Source organism: Lepisosteus platostomus, chromosome 15, assembly GCF_059453375.1.
Source record: "Lepisosteus platostomus isolate fLepPlt1 chromosome 15, fLepPlt1.hap1, whole genome shotgun sequence".
Taxonomy (NCBI): domain Eukaryota; kingdom Metazoa; phylum Chordata; class Actinopteri; order Semionotiformes; family Lepisosteidae; genus Lepisosteus; species Lepisosteus platostomus.
This window is the reverse complement of record NC_142625.1, coordinates 12,893,994-12,919,565: the sequence shown is the minus strand read 5'-3', so window position 1 is coordinate 12,919,565 and position 25,572 is coordinate 12,893,994. Positions and strand designations below refer to the sequence as shown.

Below are 25,572 nucleotides of genomic sequence, written 5' to 3'. Positions count from 1 at the left end.
CAGGCTGGGTTGTGACAAGGATAGTCACAAGGTGTGTCATACAAGAGTCTATTAAATAAACTACATGCTTTTAATGGTCCAGCCTCTTTTCCTGCAGTTTTTTCTTTTACTTTCTCTGGTATTTTTCTATCCTCATGCTGTTTACAGTCAACATAAAAGTTTTGTTTATATGTTCCAGAATCGATTGCAAATTATTTTTTGTGTAATTCTATTGCTGTTAAGATGTTGATTAGCAGCTATTCCAGCAGTAAACGTTTCAAAAAAGGTTTGAAAAACACCAAAAAAGGAAGTGAAGTACAGTAGGTAAGCAATTTATCTGAGGATCTCATCTATCTATGAAAGAACGCAAGGTATCAGCATTGACAACACACCTGTGTCACTTATTCCAGCTTCCCACAGTCCTTTGTGTAAGAGAAATACCTCCTGTTCAGTTTTCCTAATGCTTATGCTTTTGTACTCTGGTTCATGTTTGTCATGTTCATAAACCCTTCCTCTTAAGGACGCTCCAGCCCTTCCTCATTTTTTACTCATCAAAATTGTGCACACTATTCTAAATGAATTCTTATTATTGTAATAATAGTGAACTTTGATCAAAACTGCTCTTAATTCCATAATCAACTACTGGAAAACAGTTACTTCATGTAGAACCTTCATTCCTCCAATCAGTTATCCCAGTAAACACAAGTTAAAGACAATGCAAGAATATTTTTTAGTAGTAGAATTCAATAATCATTATCGCTTAGCAATCCATATACAGTATAACACAATATTGGTGATACATCTTAACAACAAATACACGTGGGAGTGTAATGAAATTGTTCATTTAGAAAGCTCTTAAAAATAAAATATACAATACAGTACAAGGATCCTTGTCATGGTTGGCATCCCTCACCCAGGGGGCACTCTTACCCTTAGGCACCACTAATTTTAGTTTAACCCTTGATTGCTTTCCTGGTGTGTTTAATATATGTTTTATTATATAAGCCTAGTGCTTCCAATGCTCTAGGCTCAGCTTTGGAACAAGGACGTCTGAAGGCCTGCCTACAACCAGACTATGAGGAAGTCTAAAGGCATAGGCCTTATTCCCAGACGTCCTGACCTCTGAGCCCGGGGCTTGGAGTGCCTTGTCCCATGTCTGTCAGATGCCAAGTGTTTCCCTGTTCGTGTTCCCCCCTTCTGGGGATTTTAATCCATCCATTTCTTGATTGATTGCCCGGCTCTGGAGTTCTGGACTGATTCCTGGCTTCCCTTGGACCAGAATGGATTTGGATGTTATCAGATCTTGAAAGTCTCCTGAACTTTCCGGATAAACCACCTCGCACAGGGTCTTAATGACAAACCCACACAGGAGACCGATTTCTCCGTTCCAGAATGCTGATCCTCCCGTGACAATTCTCTTCTCTAGACTGACTCCATAGCAGCCATATATTTTTATCATGTGGTGGCCAAACCTTTACACTATTCTAGCTAAGTGAATTGTATGATTTTAATATGACGGCACTTGATTTAAATGCTATAATGAAACAATGTTTTGAAAGTGTATTACAACGTATCAATCAGAATTAACCAAATCTTACAATGAAAGAAATTATGCACCATGCTGAGAAATCACGCTTTTCTGTCAATCTGGGGTCACTTGAAGAATGTCCCATCTGCACTGATAATTGTGCAATTTGATTGTAAGGTGTATGAAAAATGAAATGTAAGTGTATTTGATGCCAGAGCTGCAATATAGTGTCTGATTCGACATGCTACCCGGTGTGGAGGCTGACATTATAGAGCCCTTCATAAAGCAGATGGACAAGATTATGAAATCTGATGGCTGTTAGCAAATAAACCGTAGCGAAATGGGCTGAACAACCTTCTCTCGTTTGTAACCCTTCTTGTACTCTTACGGCACATACTGTATATTGAAGGTGGACCATTTTTCAGTTGGTATTGTCTAGTTCTTCTAGATAAGCTCTTTGATGTGAGGTGAAAATATACGTTCCTGGGACAGCACAGAAGGTTTGATTACAGACATCTCAGGGCTACAAATTTGGATGAATTAGACCTACTGTCACTCAAATGACATACATCTGTGCAATATTTAATACCAAAAGGGATAAAAAATATTTTTCCCATTTCTGCTTTTAAGGCTGATGGTTTATTTCTTTGTGTTTCGGTGTTAAATTGCCACTGGAGGAAATGAAATGCTTTAACCCTGACAAGCACATCTGTGAGATAAACAAAATGTGTCATCCGTGTAATAATTTTGAAAAGGCTTCAATGCATGTACAGAACCTCTCTTCGTGTTTATTTAAAGTTAAAAACACACATAAATGAAATTTGACAAGGAAGTGTCTATAAGTCAATATATTTTCTCTCTACCTTTTGGACTCTCCAAATGCAACAAAACCTGTTTTTACATATTCATTTGTATATATCTGTGTAGATATCATGAATAAAGGGAGACATTTAGTAATTAATTTCACTCATACTCATATCCCCCTGACAGTGGCACTAGAACTCTTAACCTACAGATATATGTAAATTCAGATATTGTTAACTATAGTGCTTTTGTTTTATGTAAAATAATCAGAGATTCATCTTTTAAAATAAAGATAGCTGTGATTCTGTTTATACAATTATAAACAGTTCATTCAAGACTCAAAGCAGCAAAGCAATTGCCATAAGAATATAACGCTGAAAGATAAACATGAACTAGTCAGACTGCACAAAGTCTTGGGACTTGGGTCTAAATGCATAAATGCATGTAAAGAAAAGCAGGATTTTCTTGAAATTTTGTTTAAAAAATATGTAAATTATAGAAAGGAAACGTTAAAGATGCTTCAACAGTGCTCCCTAGTGGTCAAAGATCTTCTTATAAAAAAGGTTCAGATGGTTTAAGGATTTCTGAGGTTCCTGCCCTTTTTTTTACTCCTCACTTTGTATCATCTTCAGTATTCACCGCTGTCTTTCCTGGCCTTGATTGATCATCTCAATTTAGAGCATCTTCAATACGGCTGTGCCTATCCATTTTACCCCTGGCATTATGCCTTAATTAAAAAGCACCAAGCGCTATTCATTAGCACCATGACCTGTTACAAATTAATGATTTCTTTGGGTCTCCCAGTGCAGTTTGGAACTAAACTATGTAGATCCAAAACTAATTGTATCTCAGCTGTGATAGGAAAGTTGTGGTGTATCCACAAATCTTTATTGAGTGGTGATGCTTATTAGCATGTCATTACTGGCAATCAATAAGTGCAGCCAGCATGTTGACATTTGCACGGATGTATCTAAGAGGTGCTTGGACAGACACTGCATTTCCCTGGGGTAGAAAGTGAAGCCGTATTAGCAGTATGGATTTTTGAAGTTTAAGTTATTTGCCAACATTTTTTTAGCACAGTGGGAGGTTTATACAGGAGGGTATAAAGACTGGAGAAAAAAATAAATTAAATAAATTCTGAAGGACACCCCACAGAAATAAAAAGGCAAGGATAGATACTGTACCAAGATTTTGAAAAGTAAAATGGATTTGAGACTGAATGCTAAATTAGAATCCTAAAACACATCAATGTTTTTAAGTGAATCCAAGAGTCTGTATCTCTTTCCATAAAAAGTTGGATGAGATTCTTGGATCAATAAACTACTAACAACCTAACAAATAAGACGGGAAAAATGTCCTTCTCTTGTTTGTAGCCTTTCTTATGTTCTAACTGCACAGTTTCCTTAACTGCAGTTAGAAATTGGTTAAAAACACGAAGTACAAAGAAGTCAAAGAGAATTGCCACCAAGCAATGAAAGGTCATTTTTAAATTTAATCACTGTAGGAGTAAAAAAATAAGTGCTTTCAGCTTCATAGCATAAAGCCTGAGGCACAGTAAGCCAGACACAAAGGCCCTGCATGTCAAGAACAGCTGAGCATAGTTATAAAAATTTATTAAGTCCAGATTTAAGAGCCACTTTATCTACATCTCAGAACATTATTCTGGTGTAAAAGAGTATTAACCATAAAACAAAAGAATATTTTTTCTCCCATTTATAGGATATAAATCTTCCATGGTGTTTAAAATAAGTAAATCTGCCAAACCTTTCACCTGATTCCATTCCCTATGAATGTTGATGTGGTATGTCTGAACTGTACATTGTGGACTTGAAGTTTGTGTGCAGATGGACATGTCTTAGGGTTTCTATGGTGTATCCAATTAAAATGGACAGATGTACAGTAGTTGCTGCAATAATTGTGAGTAGTTAGTATACTGTATATAGCAGCCATATCACCCTGCAACTCACAACTGGCAACCTTCTGAAGCTAAGCAGGTGTGAGCCTGGTCAGTACCTGGATGGGAGACCTCCTGGGAAAAACTAAGGTCCCTGCTGGAAGAGGTATCAGAGGGGCCATCAGGGGGCGCTCACCCTGGGGTCTGTGTGGGTCCTAATGCCCCAGTATAGTGACAGGGACACTATACTGTAAACAGGCAGCGTCCTTCGGATGAGACTTAAAACCGAGGTCCTGACTCTCTGTGGTCATTAAAAAGCCCAGGGTGTTTCTCGAAAAGAGTAGGGGTGTAACCCCGGCATCCTGGCCAAATTTCCCATTGGCCCTTATCAATCATGGCCTCCTAATAATCCCCATCTATGAATTGGCTTAATTACTCTGCTCTTCTCCCTACTGATAGCTGATGTGTGGTGAGTGTTCTGGCGCACTATGGCTGCTGTCACATCATCCAGGTGGATGCTGCACATTGGTGGTGGTGGAGGGGAGTCCCCATTACCTGTAAAGCGCTTTGAGTGGAGTGTCCAGAAAAGTGCTATATAAGTGTAAGCAATTATTATTATTATCCTTTTTCAGCTTTCAGAAGCTCAAACATCTTTCCTTCATTGCTGATAGTTAGCAGCAGGACTAATGAGGAAGCCGTGTGCTCAAGCCTTCCTGTGTCAGATCTCAGGCTTTCCACCAACAAGACAACTGCAGTGTCTCTCCAAGGCAGCACACAAGCAATAGTGCCCCTTTCAGTTCCAGACCCAACTAGGGGATCTCAAAGATGCAGGAGTGCAGAGAGGAGAACTGCAGGCCCACCAGCATTCTAAGATGCTCTGGTGTCTATGACGCCTACAGCAACCTTGGGTTAAACAGTGAGCATAGATAGGGCTCTTGGTAATGCAATGTCATGACCTGGGAAATGCATGGCAATCTCTCAGACTGGCTCACTATTCATTACTGAATATATTGTATCTAATGTTGGCTGAAGCAGGATTGAATTTCTTCAATTTACAGAAATATTTTGTCTGCATAGGGTATAAAAATGCTTACATATTTATTAGGGTGTGCATCACCCTTTCCCATTGACCCAAAACATATGTCCATTGTAAACAAGAAGCTCATCAGGAGAGAACTGGCCTGAATCTCCTGAATCAGGAGAATCTTCAACTGGCCAAATTAAATTCTAGATTTAAACCAGATTGAGCATGTATTTGACTTGTTTAAGAAACCATTTTAAATCAGAACACCCATGAGCATCAAGAACTCAAAGTGACAAAGACTTAGCAAAGCAACTGTCATGAGAGCCAGTTCTGACTCCCGTGAAGTGCGCAGTTAAAGACCCTGTGCAGACGGTATAATCTGGAAATGACTGGAGAAGGACAACTGAGGAAGGTACAGCAGGGTAAGGACTGGTTGACAGACAGGGGGTGGTGACTGTAGTGATCTGGTGAGCGGGGGGAAATGCTGAAGCAACCAAGTCCATGGAAGTCCGAAATGGGAAGTCGGGGTGCAGTCCGTAGTCCAAAGAGATCCATCCAAGACAAACATTAAAAACAGGAACCGGAACAGGAACAGGAACGAAAAGCATAATGGGACCAGGTGCTCTGAACCCCAGACCTAGACAGTGAGGACGCTGGGGACTAAGGCCTGCCTTCGGGCTACCCCCGAGCCCAGTGAATAGGCAAGTCCTGTGGCGTCCATCTTCCAATACTGAGCCAGGAACTACAGAGATGCTAGGCTTTTAATCAAAAGTCAAACGAGACGCACCAGGAAATAACAAAAACTAATCATAACAGAAAGGGTAGGAGCGCCCCCTGGAGGAGGGATGTGGAACGTAACAGCAACTAGAGTTTGGTGTTATTATTGTAAGCAATTATTAATTATTATTATTATGATTAATAATTGTTTACACTTATATAGCACTTTTCTGGACAATCCACTCGAAGCACTTTACAGGTAATTCGGACTCACCCACACCACCACCAATGTGCAGCATCCACCTGGATAATGCCACGGCAGCCATAGTGCGCTCACAACACATCTGCTATCAGTGGGGAGGAGAGCAGAGTAATGAAGCCAATTCATAGAGGGGGATTACTAGGGGCCATGAATGATAAGGGCCAATGGGAAATTTGGCCAGGACGCCAGGGTTACACCCATATTCTTTTCTAGAAACGGCCTGGGATTTTTAATGACCACAGAGAGTCGGACCTCGGTTTTACGTCTTTATTTTTCATCTGAAGAACGGCACCTGTTTACAGTATAGTGTCCCCATCACTATACTGGGGCTTTAAGACCCACATGGACCGCAGGGTGAGCGCTCCCTGCTGGCCCCACTAACACCTCTTCCAGCAGCAACTTTAGTTTTTCTCAGGATGTCTCCCATCCAGGTACTGACCAGGCTCACGCCTGCTTAACTTCATGAGCTGCCAGTTGTGAGCTGCAGAGTGATATGGCTGCTGATGTATGCAACCAAATACTGATTTTCACACTCTAAAATTTGCTTAAGAAAGTGAAACTGTTTCATCAATGGTCACTTGTAATCACTGGGCTGATTCTAATATCACCAAATGTATGAATAAATCAAACTTATGCTATGTTGTGCTTGTCAGCCATAATCTCATGATCATGACTGCAATTAGACTGTAAAATCCAAAATAACAGTTTTTACTAGAGTCTCAATACTATAGATACTGTATATTACAGGTAGATCTAGAAACTAATTTTACTTTTATTACTGCTATAGACTGATAGTTTATGTTTCTACCATTTTTGTGCACTAATTATATAGTTTACAATTCATAATAATCATTCATTCACAGTAATCAAATATTAGAACGTATCAAGAACGTATCAATGTAATAAAAACGCCTGCAGTGAAAAGTGTAAACTGCAGCACTGAAGCTTTATATTTTGCATAAAGGTTTCATGCGATTCGTTCAGTCGTCCTGACCGCCTGGAGCAGCCTGGTCACATGCTTCACATGGCCGCTGCAGTTTAGACTACAAATTATCACATCGTCTAGACCTTATGAGGTTGTAGCAGCCTATCCATCAGACTTTGAAATGTGGCAGGGGCTCCATGCAAACTCAAAGGCAAGTAACAAATTGATGTGGACCTAGAGGACTGGTGAATGCTGTCTTTTCCCGAGAGTCTAGAGCTAGAGGATTTGCCAGTACTCTTTTGTGAAGCCCAAAGCTGAAAAGATGTAATCAGTGCCAGGTCATTCGAGCAACTCATCCCAAGTCTGGGATGTATATTAGTGTCCCGAATAAACTGCTGCTTGTGATACAGTTGGGTTTTCAATGTAACAGAACATCTAGAGCTGAGTGGATATGGTGACAGATGAGGTGAGTGGGTGATAAACCAAGTTTTAGCCTTGACATTCATCATCTGATGTTGGTCTCGCATTACTCAGGGGCTTTTTTTTCCCAGTGAATCCACTAGATCCAGAATCTAGAAATGTCCAGGGATTTGTCATCATTTTTCCCTGCATCTACCAACTGTACCTTTCACTTCCACTCACATTCCCAATGCGCAGTCCCCTCAGGAACTGCTAGCACTGCTTCACCAAGTGGGGTCATGAAGCTTTCCCAGTTTCATGCAGCCATGCGGTCCCTGCTGCTACTAAGGCCCTTTGGTTCTCCATCAGAGCCTGTGTGCAGCCTACATCTACAGGTAGCTCCTTCCACCCTCACATGGCTCCTGGAGAGAGCAATGGGTTTTTACAGGAGAACTGCAGCAGCCGCCTCTCAAAGAAGTAACTCGCCCAGGTGAGAAGTAGCACACGCCCTCTTACGTGCATCTTTAGTGTCATTTCAAGATTGTGCGATATTACTTACATGTACTGTACAGTATGGTGACATGTGGGTCTTTCATAATTTATTCATGTTAACTTTGGCTGCAGCACACACATTTGTAAATATACTTTAAGAGGATGGTTGGTACTATTTATATAAGAATTGGTTAGAAATTCTAAGCAAATATTTATTGCTGAGAATATAAATTATGTACTATAACTATGCAAAATGTGCCAGCACACAAACCTAGGCATTCATTCATTTTGATTCAGTGACACCACGTAAATAGCCTACATCTTCTGTTATCTGTTTTTCATATACAGTATAGCAGACCTCTTCATCTTCCTCTGTTATCATTGCATCTGTGTCCCTGTGTTTGATGAAGACAGATTGCCAGTTGAAAGCACAGAATTATTCAGGGTTCATTGCTTTCACCAGTGTGCCTCCTACAGACCTTCAAGACCAGTTAAATCAAATATTAGAAAAGAGGCAAAGAAGTAGGCCAGTGCTGCATGTTCACCAGCTGCAATGTTCATGAGTCAGGGATTGGACAGTGGACACACATACGGATATATTATCGACGACTGCATAACACAAGCTTTACTTGCTATGTACAAATACACTTTCTACAATATGTACTAAATCATTTTCTGGTAATTATTTTTTGCATGCAGAGGAACAAGAGACCGGGTACACATGAACATATGAACACCCTTTATGATAACAACTGGACCACCTCAGTCTACTGTCTAGTGCTACAACTGTTTTTACTACAGCATATACAGTACAAAATGTACAGTATACAGTATGTATTCACCCACAAATAAGACCTGTAAAAGGCATTGTACTGAAGCAATGCAATGCATCTGTACTTGCAGTGAACTTCTACTTCTGACAAGTACAAAGTTGAAATTATTTTCAAAGAACACTATTTTTCCCCAAAAAATTCAATTTTCACAAATTAATGCACACTCTTATGCTGCCAGAGGAAATCTTGTGAGTGACTTTTGTTATTTAAATGAATGTTGACATAGTGTCGCAAGCAAGCAAGCAAGCAAGCAAGCAAGCAAGCAAGCAAGCAAGCAAGCAAGCAAGCAAGCAAGCAAGCAAGCAAGCAAGCAAGCAAGCAAGCAAGCAAGCAAGCAAGCAAGCAAGCAAGCAAGCAAGCAAGCAAGCAAGCAAGCAAGCAAGCAAGCAAGCAAGCAAGCAAGCAAGCAAGCAAGCAAGCAAGCAGACCAGCCTGTGAACTGAGCAAGGACAGGTGGGAACAAGGAGCTTAAATAGTGAAGAAAAGGGATGTGATTGGAAAATGAGGTAACAAGTGCAATTAATGTGGACAGGTGCAGTGTATGGTCATAACGCTTGTACTTTGTTCAATTCCACCACTAACTGAGACCTCTATGAATGTGCAAAAAATCACTTTATTCTTAAACAAGGGAGTAGCATTTCCAGGTATGGAAGGATATAACAAAACCACATACTGTATACTGTTTAATCCACACACTTCCCATACCAAATTTAACATCAGTCTAAACACACAAACTACCTATTTGTTTTCTTTCATAATTATACTTCCTTTTTAGTTTTTAAAACATTTCCAAAGTAATGAATTTCAGCATTTTATCAATCACATTAAACTGATTCTTAATCACAACTACCCAGAAGCAGTACACTGATTAACTGCAGCACTAACACAAAATATATTAGAAATTAACATTGTAGGACTGTACTGATATAATCTTATGTAATATAATATAGTCTTATTGTACTCTTACAAGAGAGTGCAGGTATTCTATACAGGTATGAAGATACATATTTCAAATCAGTGTTGTTAACAGGTCCCTTTATTTGAGTGTGCTTATGATAACATCCTTTGTCATATTATTTTTTAAATGTATACTATATGTAGTGTATTTGATGCATTCTTATCGGTACCCTATTAATGTTCATTAAATGCCAACATTACATATATTCTGGAAAACAAATCACAAAAAAACCAAATACACACTGCATTAATTTATTAAATAATCCTTGTTATCCAAAATACAAAGAATCCACTTCAGAAATAATTCATTTTCTGAATCTTCTTTGGTTTTTAATCGACACAGACACATTCCTGAAATGATCCTAAAATCATTTTAGTGCCATGCAGCCAAATTACAACAGGATGAAAATAAAGACATATGAAAACATTTATGTCAAATAGTAATATATATTTTATACACTATATAAAGCTTTACATAGTGGATTCCTTATTCATTTATTTTTTCAGCTGATCATCAAAAGGCATCTGACACGTTCAACAATAAGACTAGTATTGCATAATGCAAAGCAGTCACCTAGCATCTTACAAAGCCCATTCCAGTCCATTGTGAAAAATAGAATAAATATGTCTCCAAACGTGAACAACTGTACATTGACACAAGACATTTTAAAGTAAATAAATTACGATATTAAATATTAACAATTATGACTCAAAGTTATGTCTAAAAGTTATGTTATGTTATGTGAATGTTCACAGTATGAGTGTGCAGTCAAATCTTCAAGTTGAAAATTGTGCATTAATACTACAATAGATATTTACAGTACATGTTAGCTCTAAAGCACTACATTTAGCTTATTAGTGATGTGTAGACATTACCAATTCTACTTTAAAAAGAGTCATCATTGCCTAACAGTGAATTGTCTGTATGTCCCTGTCAATTAAAATAAATAAATGAATAAATATGAAAAAATAAACACCTTTAAAAATGATGAATGTACATAGAAACTTGCAGAAATAATACATCTGACAGAATCATTCCTGTGTCCCCAGAATCATACATTCATAATCAAACATTCATTATTGTCTTACAGTGCAAAAACAAATAAGAAATACAATCAGTGCAATACTGGGGCTGCTGTTTTATTCTGCTTTAACATAGACAGTCTTGAATCCATGGACATAGATGTTGCTCCTGGTTATCAAATGTGCCAGCAGCATTTTTGACCCAAGTGTCCTGGGAGTGAACGTCACAGCCCTCTCCACCTTCTCACCAGCCTGCAGGACAGGTAATCTGAAAAGCACAAGGCAAGCATGCAGAGGGTTTAATGAATTGAGCTTTGGTCCCTGTCTGTTCTGCCCCTTTGCTGTCAGAACACTCCTTAGGCTCCCAGGCTGCTGCAGTTGAGGACAGAAATACTTCCACTGAATTGAAATTGAGACCAAGTGGAATGTTTCATGGCCACCAGTTATAAAGGAAATTAATCTGAGCCACAGAGAGAGCACAGTAAGCCTACACACAGAAAGCCATGAATATTTTGCACACTGTAGAAATACCTACAGTATACTCCCTTTTATTGTTTTAAGCCTTCCTCTAAAAGCATACAGTGATAGATCAAGTAGAAAGTTATGAACAAATAACAGCAAAGCCCAGGCATAGTAAAGCATGTTACAGGAGTAACTCTCATAAGCATTGTAAAACTATGCAAACAGCAAATTACCATGCAGATTTACCATGGTTAACTTTCGCAAGTGCCAGCACTGTACTTGAGCTCTGCTATTTCCTTTAAAAGGAGGAGGCACTTGAGGACCTCAGTATCTGTCTGAACACCTGCCCTTCCCTAGAGTCCATGAATTCTAAAATCCTAGAGCTCTGATCTTCAAGGACGTGTGCTTTTAAACTCCCACCCACTGCCTGCTGGCGCGAGTGTGCACATTTCCTTAGGAAACTCAGGGTGTCGCCTGCAGGCTTCTAGAGGCATCAGAGCTACAGCTCGGTTCCTGGAGCCTGGCTCACAGCTGGAAAGTGTATCGCCTTCTGTACTCCTGTCACAGGAGATGGTTCTTGCCATGCATCAGTGTTTTATGTGTATTGGAAATAAATAAGCAAAAAAATACCAAAGGAAACTGTGCTGCACTTACTCAAATTGCAATTTTCCCTCAATCAGTCCAACCCCCTCTACAGTCAGGGTGCCATCGCTCACTGGCACAGGGAGGGTGTTGGTGAAGACAATGATGGCAGTCTGCTCCTCATTCTGCACAATGTTGTGTTCATTGGCAAGCTGAAAGACAAACTTCAGTTTTATTTCTTTATGATACCTGTACAAGCCTCCTGTTTCAAGAATGTTACTGCAAGAAAAACTGAAAGCAGGGCAGCAGCCATATCACCCTGCAACTCACAACCGGCTGCCCACTGAAACTAAGCAATGGAAGCCTGGCCAGTACCTGGCTGTGAGACCTCCGGGGAAAAACTAAGGTTGTTGCTGGAAAAGGTGTTAGTGGGGCCAGAAGGGGGTGCTCACCCTACGGTCTATGTGGGTCCTAATGCCCCTGTATAGCGACGGGAACACTATGCTGTAAAAAGGTGCTGTCCTTCGGATGAGATGTAAAACCGAGGTCTTGACTCTCTGTGGTTATTAAAAATCCCAAGCCTTTTTTTTTAAAAGAGTAGGGGTGTTACCCTGGCATCTTGGCCAAATTTTCCATTGGCCCTTACCACTCATGGCCTCCTAATAATCCCCATCTATGAATTGGCTTCATTACTCTGCTCTCCTCCCCACTAATAGCTGATGTGTGGTGACCATTCTGGCGCACTATGGCTGCCGCCACATCATCCAGGTGCGACTGCACATTGGTAGTGATGGAGGGGAGTCCCCATTACCTGTAAAGCGCTTTGAGTGGAGTGTCCAGAAAAGCGCTATATAAGTGTAAACAATTATTATAATTATAATTACTTTTTGCTGAGACACATACACGTATTCTTGCAGGTCTAAGCATTCACTCTGTAAATCTGTGAGGGTCTTGGTAATTTACAGTAACTCTAAAGTGAAAGTGAAAACTGCACTGAAGAACCATACTTTTTGTATATGATTACATGTTATGCAATTTAAATACTTTCCTCAACTCATTTCACCCACTTGTTTGACCAATATGATTCAAAATGTTTTTTGTGTGCTCAAAGCCTGTTCTCCTTATGCAGGGATGTGTAGCCCCACTGTGTGTAGGTTTCCATTCAACTCGATCTCTGCACCACCTGAGCTTCTTTCTGTCTTAACTGTGCCAATGTGACACCCAGCTCTCCAGGTGCTGGAGATACAGTAAAAAGAGATCTAAAACACCTGCTGGAATGTGACCCCTCCAGACAGGAAATGTGTACCTCTGCTTTATTGCATGACTTTGGGCATATTACTTTGAGACAAGTCCTGCTGAGTTGCTCATGAGAGGTGGATGAAAGCATGGAGCATACCTCAATTGAGATTGTTGGGCTGCTTATGTTGATTTCTTCTGATGCTAAAACACATTCCTTTGTTTCTTCATCCTCAATCACCACTGCCAGGTTCATCAGATTGTGTCCCACAAGTTCTTTGCCATAGAGGGAGTAGGGAATCTGGTGGCTTATGGTCTTAACTGTAGAAAAAAGACAATATGAATGCATATTTACTTTTAATATAAGAACATGTTCACAGGTCAGCCTTTAATTAGTCTAAAAATTCATTTGGACTCTTCCAGTGGAAGGGAGGAAAAGTCATTTTGATTTCTAATTTTTTTTTAGAAAAGAGAGTAGTTATACAATTTTTAGATCAGACGTGTGTTTTGTAAGGCTGTTTGAGGTCACAGACTTTGCTGTTACTCAGAGCTGTATTTATTGTTTTAAAACTTCCCCACATAAAATGCCTCAAACTGCACATTCTAATTAACTGATCCAATGACTTTTCTCTTCCAATCATAAATTAATGAACAAAAGCAGTCCTGGGATGAAAGCAGCACAGAAATTACTTTTTATCAACCTACGGTGCAATTACAATGCAAACAGACAGCACATGTCAGAGAGTAATTAAAAGTCAAATCCTGGAGTAAATAAGGAAATGGCATGACCAACCTTGTACAGCAAGAATAATTAACATCAGAAATAACATTTGTATTCTTTTAGGTTACTGTTCCTATTATTGTCTTTAATAATTACACAAGCTGGAATGATGCAAACCAACATCTTCTCTATTGAGGCCTTTAGAAAATCACTCTAGCATTCATCTCATTATTCACTTTTAAATTTAAATTCTGAAGGGGAATTTTGTCTGTGAAATGTATACATACTATGGTATGCATTATTTTCAGCAATAACAGGTTGATGATTAATACATAGTAAAAGGCACAAGTACAAGCAGGTTTGTTATGCAAATTAAACATGAGAAAAAAGTAGCACTGATTCCTCAGATTACAGTATAAACAGTAGCTACTGTAGCAGCCATATCCCTCTGCAACTCACAACTGGCAACCCACTGAAGTTAAGCAGGTGTAAGCCTGGTCAATATCTGGATGGGAGACCCCCTGGGAAAAACTAAAGTTTCTGCTGGAAGAGGTGTTAGTGGGGCCAGCAGGGGGCGCTCACCCTGCAGGCCATGTGGGTCCTAATGCTCAAGTATAGTGATGGGGACACTATACTGTAAACAAGCGCCATCCTTCGGATGAGACGTAAAACTGACTATCTGTGGTCATTAAAAATCCCAGGACGTTTCTCGAAAACAGTATGGGTGTAACCCTGTTATACTGGCCAAATTTCCCATTGGCCCTTACCAATCATGGCCTCCTAATAATCCCCATTTATGAATTGGCTTCATTACTCTGCTCTCCTCCCCACTAATAGCTGATGTGTGGTGAGTGTTCTGGCGCACTATGGATGCTGCACCTTGGTGGTGATGGAGGGGAGTCCCCATTGCCTGTAAAGCGCTTTGAGTGGAGTGTCCAGAAAAACGCTATATAAGTGTAAGCAATTATTTTTATAACAGCACACTGTAAGCAAATCCATGTGGCACAATGTTCTAGAGCACATTAGTTTGCATCACTGTAGCTTGCTATAGTTACAGTTATAGAAACTGTACTATTTGAGCCAAGTCTGATCAATGAAAGACCTTTACCTTCAAAGGGCCCAATCTTAATGACGTTATAAGCTTCCCAGAAGGCCTTCAATGCGCTGCTGTTGTACTCTTTGGCCTGACCATTGACACATTCCCTCAAGACCTTAGCAAAGTTGGTCTTATTGGTGATGTTTACAGTAAACTCTATGTTCTCCCCCATTATGGGTGGCTTCCTCATCAGCAGAGAGACTTCCACGCTTTTTCTCCCACCTTGAAAGGCAAAATGAAAGAAAGATTCCTGATTAGCACTTCAGTTTTGAGCTAATTCACAGCAGTATTTTTTTGCCATTTACAAAGAACAGAGGTTATATAAACTTTCAGGAATTTACGTTTGTGTTAGAGAAAACAGCAATTAAGCACAGATTAAAATATGTATGATTTATTGAATGTGTGAAGATGAACAGTAGGTAAGTCAGAAAAACCCTATATTTGGTATGATACTGTATGTTAAAACTGTGTATCTTCCAAAACACATATACATTATTTATTATTTATTTATAACTGCTTCATAAACACAATATTCCCCAGAAAGACTAAAAGAAGAAAGACTATAGAAGAACCTTACTTGGAAGTCTAAAGTCCTCTCCGCTGCCAAGTCCCCCTGAAGAAACAAACAACAATATCTATGAATAATTGTTTATTTTTCAGGCACATTTATTCTTCTATGAAACACAGAAGCTCCCCAAATCAGCTTAGGTCAAGAAGTTCAAAATTACTTTATCTACTAAATTAAGAGAGGTTTTTACAGAATGTACAAGCTCAAAATCAAATCTAGCCAGAATACCAGGGTTTACATCTCTTCTCTTACAAGGAGTGATATGAGACCTTTAATGACCAATGTGATATTAATAATAATCTGTGTAAAACTATCTTAATTAAAAGCACTAGTTTAGTAATAGAATGAGAAAAATATTTTTTTCCGGTCATCAGATAAAGTGGAACAAATTGTTGAAAGGAAAACCAACTCTGAAAATTGTCCAGTTAATTTACACTGTTACTGTATGTTGTATCAAGCTGTGATAAGGCTATGTGAACTCCATCACAGCAGAGGTGGGAGTAGGACTGGGTTAGAATTAGTGGACATTGAGGCTTTAGCCTGAAAGCCAATATGATGACAATGATAAATCACAGAAGTTTCCAGGTTTTCTTTCTTTGGCTTGGACATGTACTGTATCTAACTTTAACAACACTTCCACAAAACAGAGGAACCCTGTGTCCCTGAGAAGGGTGCATCACTGCTCTATCTTTGCTTGGATTCAATTGCAGTTGCTTGCAGGCTCATAGCACACACAAAGCCTCTCCCTAGACAGTAAACCTCTATAAACCTCCAAACCTCCTAAACATGTGGTCTTCCTATGCTAAACAATTCTGCACTGTCTACGTTTCAGGAGGGGGTGATGTCACTTTCTATAACATCTTCAGTGCCACTGAGCCCTCTTACATAAAATGATTAAAGGCTAAAAGACCCTACAAAGTTAGTAAAACAGAAATCTTACCTCCATTGGTGGTCCTGTATGATGTGCCTGCTGTGAAGGAAAAGACACATGAGAATTACAAATTTCATCACACCTAACATTTAGAAAACAATCTTTTCATTAACTGCATGTTTGTCCTCTATTGGCACTGATTCACTTTCTCTACGATAAATAATATTGTTGGTAGACGGGCAATTAAGTTTTCCTTTAGTCAACAGAAACATATTTAGCTGCATACACAATACTTCTGTACAACATTATATTGACACTTTGTGCATTTTAACACATGGATACATTTGGGTGACTGTAAGGCTCTGTTTTTACCTTTAGGGATCTTGTACGCAGTGGTGATATTCTCATAGGTGTTCAGCCCAATGCTCTTGGTGCAGATCAAAGAGCCGATCCTTCCTCTGTCCACAGAGCGACTAATCTCTTTGTTGTTCCTCACAATGATGGTGTGCACATCAGCATTGACTTCCGCAAACACAAAGGGAACGTCATACAAGAGATTCACGCATCCCCTTTTAATGGCTGTAACTGGAGATGGCCCGCAGCAAAACACTCCTGTGGAGAGACAATTCTTTTATTTACAATTGCAATTGTCCCATTTGTTAAGAGCTTAATTTACAGTTAGGAAGTTTTGGGATAAACAAAAAGCTGGTCATTTTGGATTGAATGAATTTTAGTGTGTGAGGTTAAATACTCCCAATGCCTGCATAAAGCATTATTTCTTTCGGTTTACTATAGTTTTATTTTTGGGATTGGGGCTACAGCGCTACCAAAAGCCTAAGCAGCAGTTATAAGATACAATAAATACATAATTATCAATTCAACAGCGTGTTTGTACTTTAGAACAACTGTTTTCATGTTAAAAATGAACATTCCACATGCAGCGTTGCAAAGCGGTTCTTTCCGATAGGATATGAGGCTAATTTTGGATTTACAGCTCATTCCCAAAGGAGAGGTTCAGGAAATTCCGGCATCATTACCTTCGCTTCTTTCCTGGGGAGTTGGATCCAAAACCTGCCAGCCATCACATCCATAACCCAGATCAGGACGAGCCATCCAACACTCCACCCACACATGGAAATTCCTAAAAAATATATTTGCCCATTGTTTACACCATTGGTTTTAATATAGAACCTGAAGATGAAATCAGTATGGAGTATACACAAATTGTACTGCTCACGATTGTCATCACCTAGCAGTACAACAACTGTATTGTTGGCTGTTATATTGAGGCATCCACATACAGCAAAAACATAGTAACCAATTAAAGGTTTTATTAAATTTGGAAATTGTGAAGGGACGGCCAAGTAGTTTTTTATGCTTTCAAAAGCAAGAAACACAATAATTCTTGGATGAACTATGATGTACAAGAGGGAAATCAAAAATATATACAAGCTGTACTTTTCATGCAGTCTGTCAAACAATTGAGAGTTATATTGACATGAACAAAGACTTCTCAAGTCAGTCTTCTAACTTCTGACTATTCTAACTCATACCCCAAAAAGGTACGAGTTAGAATAACCATCACATCCAGCCACCATGTCTTTTGAAGGTGGGAGATGGAAGTACCAGGTGAAAGCAGAGAGAACACGCAAACTCCGCACAGACAGCTATGCAAAACTAGAATTAAATCCGTGACAGTGGATCTGTGTGGCAGTCAAGCTAACTACCATGCTATTATACTGGACCAGAGAAAGAGGTTTCCTTTGTGACCTAGTGATAGGTCAATCACACTTTCAAAAAATAAAACAACAGACCAAAAAGGAAAGAAAATCCCATCTCTGAAATCCCATGTTGCAGGAAGATCACATAGTTTTTTTATTAGAAATAAAAATAAAATATGCTACCACAAGGAGTCTCTTTTCATGCGTTCAGTTATAACAGTTCAGAAAGAAGTCATAATTTTACAATGTGAACAAATTGTGTGAGAGTGTGGTGAGCAAATGGAAACAGTGAATTGAATTTAGGGTAATAACAGAATAATGAGGCATGGGGTCAAGATAACTTTGAAATTTCAGTCAGTCTTACCATATGCTGTCTGCAGAAATGTTTAATTTTTCTCCTCTGTCACTGTAGTACTCTTCAATGCTCATGTTGGCATTAGTGTCATGGGCAGAGTTGAAGTTTGTGACAACTCGTGTCGGGATTCCCAGGACCCTCATCACTAACAGCACATGTGTAAAGAAGAGAGAGGTAAAATTACTGCTGGCATCTGTCTATCTCATCTGTATCTCACAAGAGGGGGCTCCCCCAGTATGAGAAGGTCTTAACGACACTCGCTGAAAGTATTCCTGAATGGGGTTTCCCTGAGAGGACTATGAGAAGAAACAGAAGTCTTTCAGAGTTACACAGGGGTCAGTGCTCTTTAGAGCACGGTGGGAGGCATTTTCAGTTCCCCACTCTCAGTCATCTTTGTCAGACTGTTTTCAGGTTAAGCAAAGACAAAGAGAGGACCAAACAAAGGGAAATCCTCTCTGTCTTGCAGAGTACAAGATTTCATCACCCTTTAGAACATTAGGTATTGGACACATTTCCAGGCTGTGTGCCAAGAAAAAGCTTTAAACAGCAGATTAGTGTACACTCACCCAAACCAGTTATTGGCAACAAAATTACAAGCCTGTTAAAAGGCCCTATTATAAAGAGTTACTTCAGAGGGAAATTAAACTGTTCAACCACACCTCAGTAAAAGATTGCCAGTTCCTGAAGTACCTGTACACATGACGGCCGCGTAGACCCAGCACTGGCCATACCGCACTGGACTGAATTTGGACCTTGCCCATTGCTGTAGGATTTCGGCACTCCCTGTCCAGTCTGAGGGGTTGACCCCACTGCTGTAGTCCCCTGACCAGTTCCCCTTGAGGACTCCGCGATCATCCTCACAGTTAATCTGGTAGCAGGTTTGAAAAAGTAATGTTTGTGAGTTAAATACCGAACTAAAAGAAGTCTAAACTAAAAGAAGTGTTCCATATACTTGCATCACAATAGAAAAGCTTAAAATAGGATTCTCGCACTCTACTTACCATGGCACACACAACTCTGCTTATGTACACTGGGTCCCGTCGGCTGAAATAGTCTCTTTCATTGTTTCTTCCATGTTGGGGACTTATTTGAAGCAAATTCAGACAAATCTCCAGTATCCCTTCTTCAAACTGCATTTTTTAAAACAGGGAAATAATTAGATCAGAAATGGGGGATGAATCCTTCTAACCACTGTTGTTTCTTTTTAGTTTTGGAGTAAGCACTCTTGTTATTCTTAACATACATGCAGAAAGATGTTTATGAGCATCTATGAGTATCTCTTTAAAAAGTTTGGTGTAAAGACACATTTTGAAAAACCAAAGGCATTTCGAGTCAGTTCACTGTTATTTTTCAAGACTCCTTTAACTCCAGTTGAAGAAGCACAGGTATTTCCAGCTACATATCGAATATTGAATTCCCACGGCAACACTAAATCATGTGTGCAATGTACTGTAAGCCCTGTCAAGAACTAGCACCTTGTCCAGAGTGCAGTCCTGCTTTGTGCCCTATTTGTCTAGGTTCCAGCTTGCCAGGACCTTATCAGGGAACTTGTTTATCAGGAATATGCAGGTTTCTGACAATGGACAGATGGAAGCACAGAGTTTTTCTGAAGAGGTGCCCCTTGAATGGAGATACTGTAAATAACTCAACCTCTCCACACCTCAACCCCCACTTTTCTGTGTCATTTTTCTCACCTGACCAAAAGCCCATGGCCGAGACTCCATATTTTGGGGTGTACCCGTGTAGATAAACCCAAAGTCATTCCTGACGTATTCCTCTCTCAGGTTTTCCCCAGGCAGGAAGACGGAGTCCCCTACGAGACACACGAAAAAATATTTGAAAACTGGGGCATTATACCAGAACAAAGTTGTCAATCAGTTCTTTCTTCATCATCAGTTTTTACTAGTCTACTTTCTTATTCCACTTCATTCAACATTCCGTCTGACTCTCCTCAAATGTTACTATATTGTCAAAAGTATACAGTATGTTTGCTGTCATAACCTGCCGATTGAATTAAAAGAAAAGGCTGTCACAAAGTCACTTTGTCGGTAGTACATGACAGATTGAGATTCACTAAGCACGCACTAAATTCTTATAAAGACCACAGAACTGAACTTACCACGGCACCAGGGATTGAACAGCAGAACGAACTCTCCGATGATGTAGTTGCGTGTCTGATACTGAGACTGAACCTTAAAGCGGAGAGTGTAGAGCCCTATCGAAGCAGAAGGAGGTGCGGAGACGTGCACTGACAGGGACTTGGAGTAAACGTCTCCTTGCAGAATCTGTGCATTCCAACCAGACTGGGGATTGTGCATTGTGAAAGAGGCTGGGAATGCAACATATGACTTACCTATAGGGAAAAAAAGGTTCAGAGAAGAGCATTCGGTCATGATACATCCAAAAAACAAAACATAAAAAGAACTGTTTTGCTCACTTGCATGGTTTGTGAACATGTTTCTATATTCCAGGGACTCCACTAGGCTCACATAGGACAAAGACAGTTAAAAAAATCAAAGCTTCATTTAATGTGGAGGCTAACAACATAATTCCAGGGAATTAATCTATTTTTAGTAACTGAGACACTTCTCTTTATTTTCCAAAGACAAGGAGAGTCCTGCATATCAATATCAACTCCTATTGAAACCACATACTGTGAAAGCATCGAGAACACAAATGAAAAGTGCTCACTCCTAGTTTTAGGAACAAAACAATAGCTTTTATTTCATGGAGGACCAGAAGGGGTACTCAGTTGAGCACAATTACAGTAGATTGTTTAGTTTGGAATGTGTAAATTGAGGTTTTACGTTCAGACAAAAGTAGATTTCCCTTAGAAATCTGAACTTGAACACAAGTTTCTTGAAGGAAGAAAGGCAACGGTATCGTTTGCCGCCGTGACAAAATTCGTGTGGGAAGCCCAATTACAGCCGCAGGTCATTACCTAAGAAAGCTGCAAATGTCAAAGTGTCCACCTGCGGATTGTAGCCCCGACCCTCGAAGAACAAGGTGACTTTGAAGGGCACCCCTCGGCGCACCACCAGAGACCTCGAGCTCAAACCCTGGGTCTGGTGGTTCCTGTGGTTGCTCTGCTGCTCCATGTTGGTGTATTTAAGTCTTAGATCTTTAAAAGAGAAGAAAAGGGTCAGCAAAACCAAAGGGTAGAGAAGACAGTTTTACTCAGTGCCGGGGATTCAATCTCTCATGATTTAATCTCTGAGGTGCCGGAGATCTGCAAGGCAATGTTACTCGTTTTCCTCTGTACAATAATTATATTTGACTTTTCTTTGTCTTTTGTTTGCATTTTGACATGCTGCAGCTCTGCTCTTTATCGTGGTCTCTGCTGCACTACACTGTGCTGGTCTTTTAACTTTAACAGCAGTTCAGTTTTTAAAGTTCCCAGCTGGCAATATTGTAGGTAAGTAATCAGCCGGTACAAGGAGAAAGACTCTCACTGATTTCCTGTCCATGTTAATCTCCAAGGACATGTTACTATCCTGATATTTCTTAGTGTGATTATGATGCACAGTGAGAATTTGTAGTTGCGTGAAAGGTCTGTAGTTCTCGTCTTTTACTTAGTATAGTGTGCTTCAATATGCAAATAGAATGTTTAGAGAAAAGGGTGCATTGACTTAATATGATATAGGAAAGAATAATGTGCACAGTATACTATATATTTAACACATATATATATATAACTGGTTCTGTTTTGTTTCAATAAAACATTTTTATTAAACATGGTGATTGAAGGAGGTGTTTGGTATTCCTTTCTTGATCAATACCCCTCTTCTCTTGTAAACAAAATGTAAACTTAGGTTGTAACCTAAATTCTTGACTCTCGTGAAAATTTGAAATATTTAAAAACATACAGTAGAGTCAAAGAAATGAATGTCTTTTGTGCTTTCTGCATTCCTGCTTTGTTTCACCATGCAAAAATGAAGTCCATCCACCTCCCCAGTATAGTAAACCCTGTCCAGCTTTTGAGAATGTTTCTTACTTCATTCCTGAAATAACAAATACTTTCACACAATGACTCGGTGCACTGAAGGAAAAGGGTAAGGGGTTAACTAGATTTTATTAATTTAAGAGGTTATTAGTTGCTTAATTTGAGTTAATTAACAGTTAAAAAAATAACAAATAATAAGAATGCTGTCATTCATTATTTCCGTGTCTGAAGTTCTGAAAATGATACATATTTTCCATCATCACTATTTTTATATTAATTGTAGTATGCCACTAAACTTAAATGATCAAAATCACTAAAAACATATTACAGGCATTACAACATTTCATGTACAGGTGGAACATGCATTGCATTGTACTGTATGTAGTATCTCTCTCTCCATGTACATGAATATGAAATTATCATTCACTACAGAAAAAATGCAAATGAAGGCAGTCCAGCCACAGAGTCCTTGCAATCTGCTTTCTGAAGCCTTAAATCTTAACATTATTCCCTTAAAAGTATACGAAAATATTTTTGATTCCTCCTGTATAAAAAATCATGAGTATGGCTGAATAACAGCTTTTAATAGCATATACTGCTATGTTGAGGGAGAGGAAATCGAAGTCATACAAGTCCACTGGTCCTAAAAAATTGTCATGGCAGGTGTCTAAGCATACATTTGGGCTGTGGTCACAGTGGGTTGTTCTCCAGCCTGTTGTGCTTTGCTAAGTGTTAAGCGTATCAAAGTGACAATGTCAAGTGTAACATTGTGTACAAAGACACAATGATTCATAGTTTATGCTGTCAGCATCAATGGAAACCACAGATATGTGTGTAATTATGACAAATTGTTGCCTTACTGTATATCATCATAGGAAACCATCTAAGAAGACTGTGGTAATTGTTCAGCTTTTGAAACAATTAGCTTTGCTAATTATTAAATTTGTTTGATTATAAAGTATATTTAAAATGCACAGCATTGTAATAAATGCTACACTTTATAATTCCCTGAAATGAAAGCAACAGACAAAAGAATAATATTAATAATACAAATAAATATTAACCTTTGCCCATACTTATAGTGCCCCCACTTAGATAACTACAGTTCTGCCTGCATGACGGCTTTCCTGGCTTTTCCAAAGCAGATGTAGCTCAGTGAAGAACTCTGAACACTTCTCCTGATGTGATGGATGAGAGCAGTTCAGGAATTCACAGCTGACTGATTTAACTAATGTAACAACTCATCAACATCAGCATCAAGGCATCGGAAAGCATTACTACATCAACTCTTCAAGCTAGGTGTTTTTCAATCCAGTAAATTCTTTTTCAATGCAAAAGATTATTTTCAGCATCAAAAATGAAAAGAAAGAAAATACATATCTGATCACCATTTAAGAATTCCATACAAAGGTATAATGAAATGAAAGGATAAACTAATACTATATACTTTACTAAAATATAATAGTTGTATCCGCTGTATTAACATGCTACAACTAAACTACATGTGGTGACTTTATTATTTAATTTGTATGTATAATAACATTTGTATTTCAAAACAAATCTGTTACATTTAATGCAAGATGTGTCTACATCTGAATTTGTACTTGTTAGATTAGTATATTAGGTTTTTTAGAAAGGTAAGGTCTTGATAAAATAGGAAACTAGAGAACATTCTGCACTGTCAGTGTTTTTAAAGTTCTTTACTTTGGCAGAAGTGGAATTTTGATTGCATGTTTAGGTCTGAAGAAACAAACTCCAGCCGCATCAAAACAGTGTTATCAACGATAGACTAAAATAAAATGATCAGATGTCTTTTTTCTTCCATACATGTTTCTACAGCAACATCTGCAAGCAGGGTATTATAGAGCAGTAATAATATTGCCCGGATGTGTGTTGCTGGTAAGCATATAAATAGGTTTAGGAGGACTGGGTTCTCAAACTAATCTGTTGGCAACTGTAAAAGGAAAAAATAAAATATATGTTGATATGCAGTGCAATTGTCAAGAAAACCTGTAATGTCATGCTGGTTTTAAATATAATAACCTCACTCAGGTACAATTCTATGTCCAAAAGTCAAAACATCCTGGATAAAAAAATGACAAAGAAACAATGTTTAAAAAGCACACAGATTAATTTGCATGCACACTCACCTTCCATTTCTTTTGTGTTCTCTCTTTCTCGTGTCTCTGAAAAGTTCTGTGAATAACTGAACTCACGGTGTCTGCCTGTCAGTTTTTAAGTACTGTACTGACTCCTCCTCCCAGCATAGAAAGTCATGGAAAAAATGTTTCAGGAGACCTTTGGCAGACAAACAGGCTCTGCTGCAGGGTATTGTGAGTGCTCTGAAGTCATTGAAGGTGTTGGGGACACAGCCCTCTGCCCCACCTAGAACATACCTTATTCTCAAAGCAGCAGATTCCTGTAGAGCTGACACCATAGCCTTGTATGCCTCAGGGCCCAAGATAGACACCCAGAAGAAAATAAGGAGGTTCTCCCCACCGTGCAAAATCTATTCACCTTCTTTGGTAATAGAGGGGCCATAGGGAAGTCTTCATCCAGCAGTGGAAAAGAAGTAATGATAGTGATCTATTATTCCTCCATCCGTTTTCTAACTTCTTTATCCAACACAGAGTCACAGGGTAGCTGGAACCTATCCTGGCAAACAATAGGAGTAAGGCAGGATACACCCTGGATGGGACACCAGTCCAACACCGGGAACAAAGAGACTCAAACATGCACACATTCAACCCAGGTCCAGCTTTCTGTCTTGGGTGTCGGAAAGGACATGCCATCGAATGACAAAGAGACCAATAGAGACCCTATGCGTAGTGGCAACAGGGGCAACACAGTGGTTAGCCAGGCTCACAGGGTCAGACGATGTTGGATAGAAACCTACGTACTCAGGCCGCGGAAGAGACAACCAGGTGCTAGGCGGTTCTCAAGACATCCGAACCCTCAATGCTGAGCAAAGAGCAAAGGGAGACCCGGAAATATATAGCCCCACACAAAGACACACCAGAAGGACAAGAAAAACACAGGAAAACTAGGAAAAGGACAGAGAAGGTGTGCCCTCTAGATGTAGACAACGTGACACTTTCCCAGCAGCCAATTAACCTACCAGTATGTCTTTAGACTAGAGATGGAAACCAGAGCACCCAGAAGAAACCCATGTGATCAGGG

General features: G+C 39.4%; 1 protein-coding gene across 1 annotated transcript; it reads right to left on the bottom strand.

Annotated features, from left to right (window-relative positions):
• Positions 1–10,052: 10,052 nt before the first annotated feature.
• Positions 10,053–24,695, bottom strand: tgm5l (transglutaminase 5, like). Its single transcript, XM_088607856.1, has 15 exons — positions 24,543–24,695; positions 21,391–21,570; positions 20,569–20,802; positions 20,144–20,262; positions 19,451–19,579; positions 19,140–19,317; positions 18,459–18,594; positions 17,411–17,514; positions 16,746–16,985; positions 16,443–16,472; positions 15,512–15,547; positions 14,947–15,156; positions 13,278–13,438; positions 11,954–12,093; positions 10,053–11,105 (listed from the first exon to the last, which is right to left on the bottom strand). The coding sequence occupies exons 1-15, from the start codon at positions 24,547–24,549 to the stop codon at positions 10,955–10,957; spliced, it is 2,055 nt and encodes a 684-aa protein (XP_088463982.1). The 5' UTR covers positions 24,550–24,695; the 3' UTR covers positions 10,053–10,954.
• Positions 24,696–25,572: the final 877 nt, after the last annotated feature.

What these genes read in the sequence shown, in the direction of transcription:
- tgm5l (XM_088607856.1), bottom strand. An exon ending in AGAGGACTTTAGACTTCCAA is followed by an intron (nt 15,157 to 15,511) that starts GTAAGGTTCTTC and finishes TTGCCTTTCAAG; the next exon opens with GTGGGAGAAAAAGCGTGGAA. An exon ending in GCCCAACAATCTCAATTGAG is followed by an intron (nt 12,094 to 13,277) that starts GTATGCTCCATG and finishes TTTGTCTTTCAG; the next exon opens with CTTGCCAATGAACACAACAT.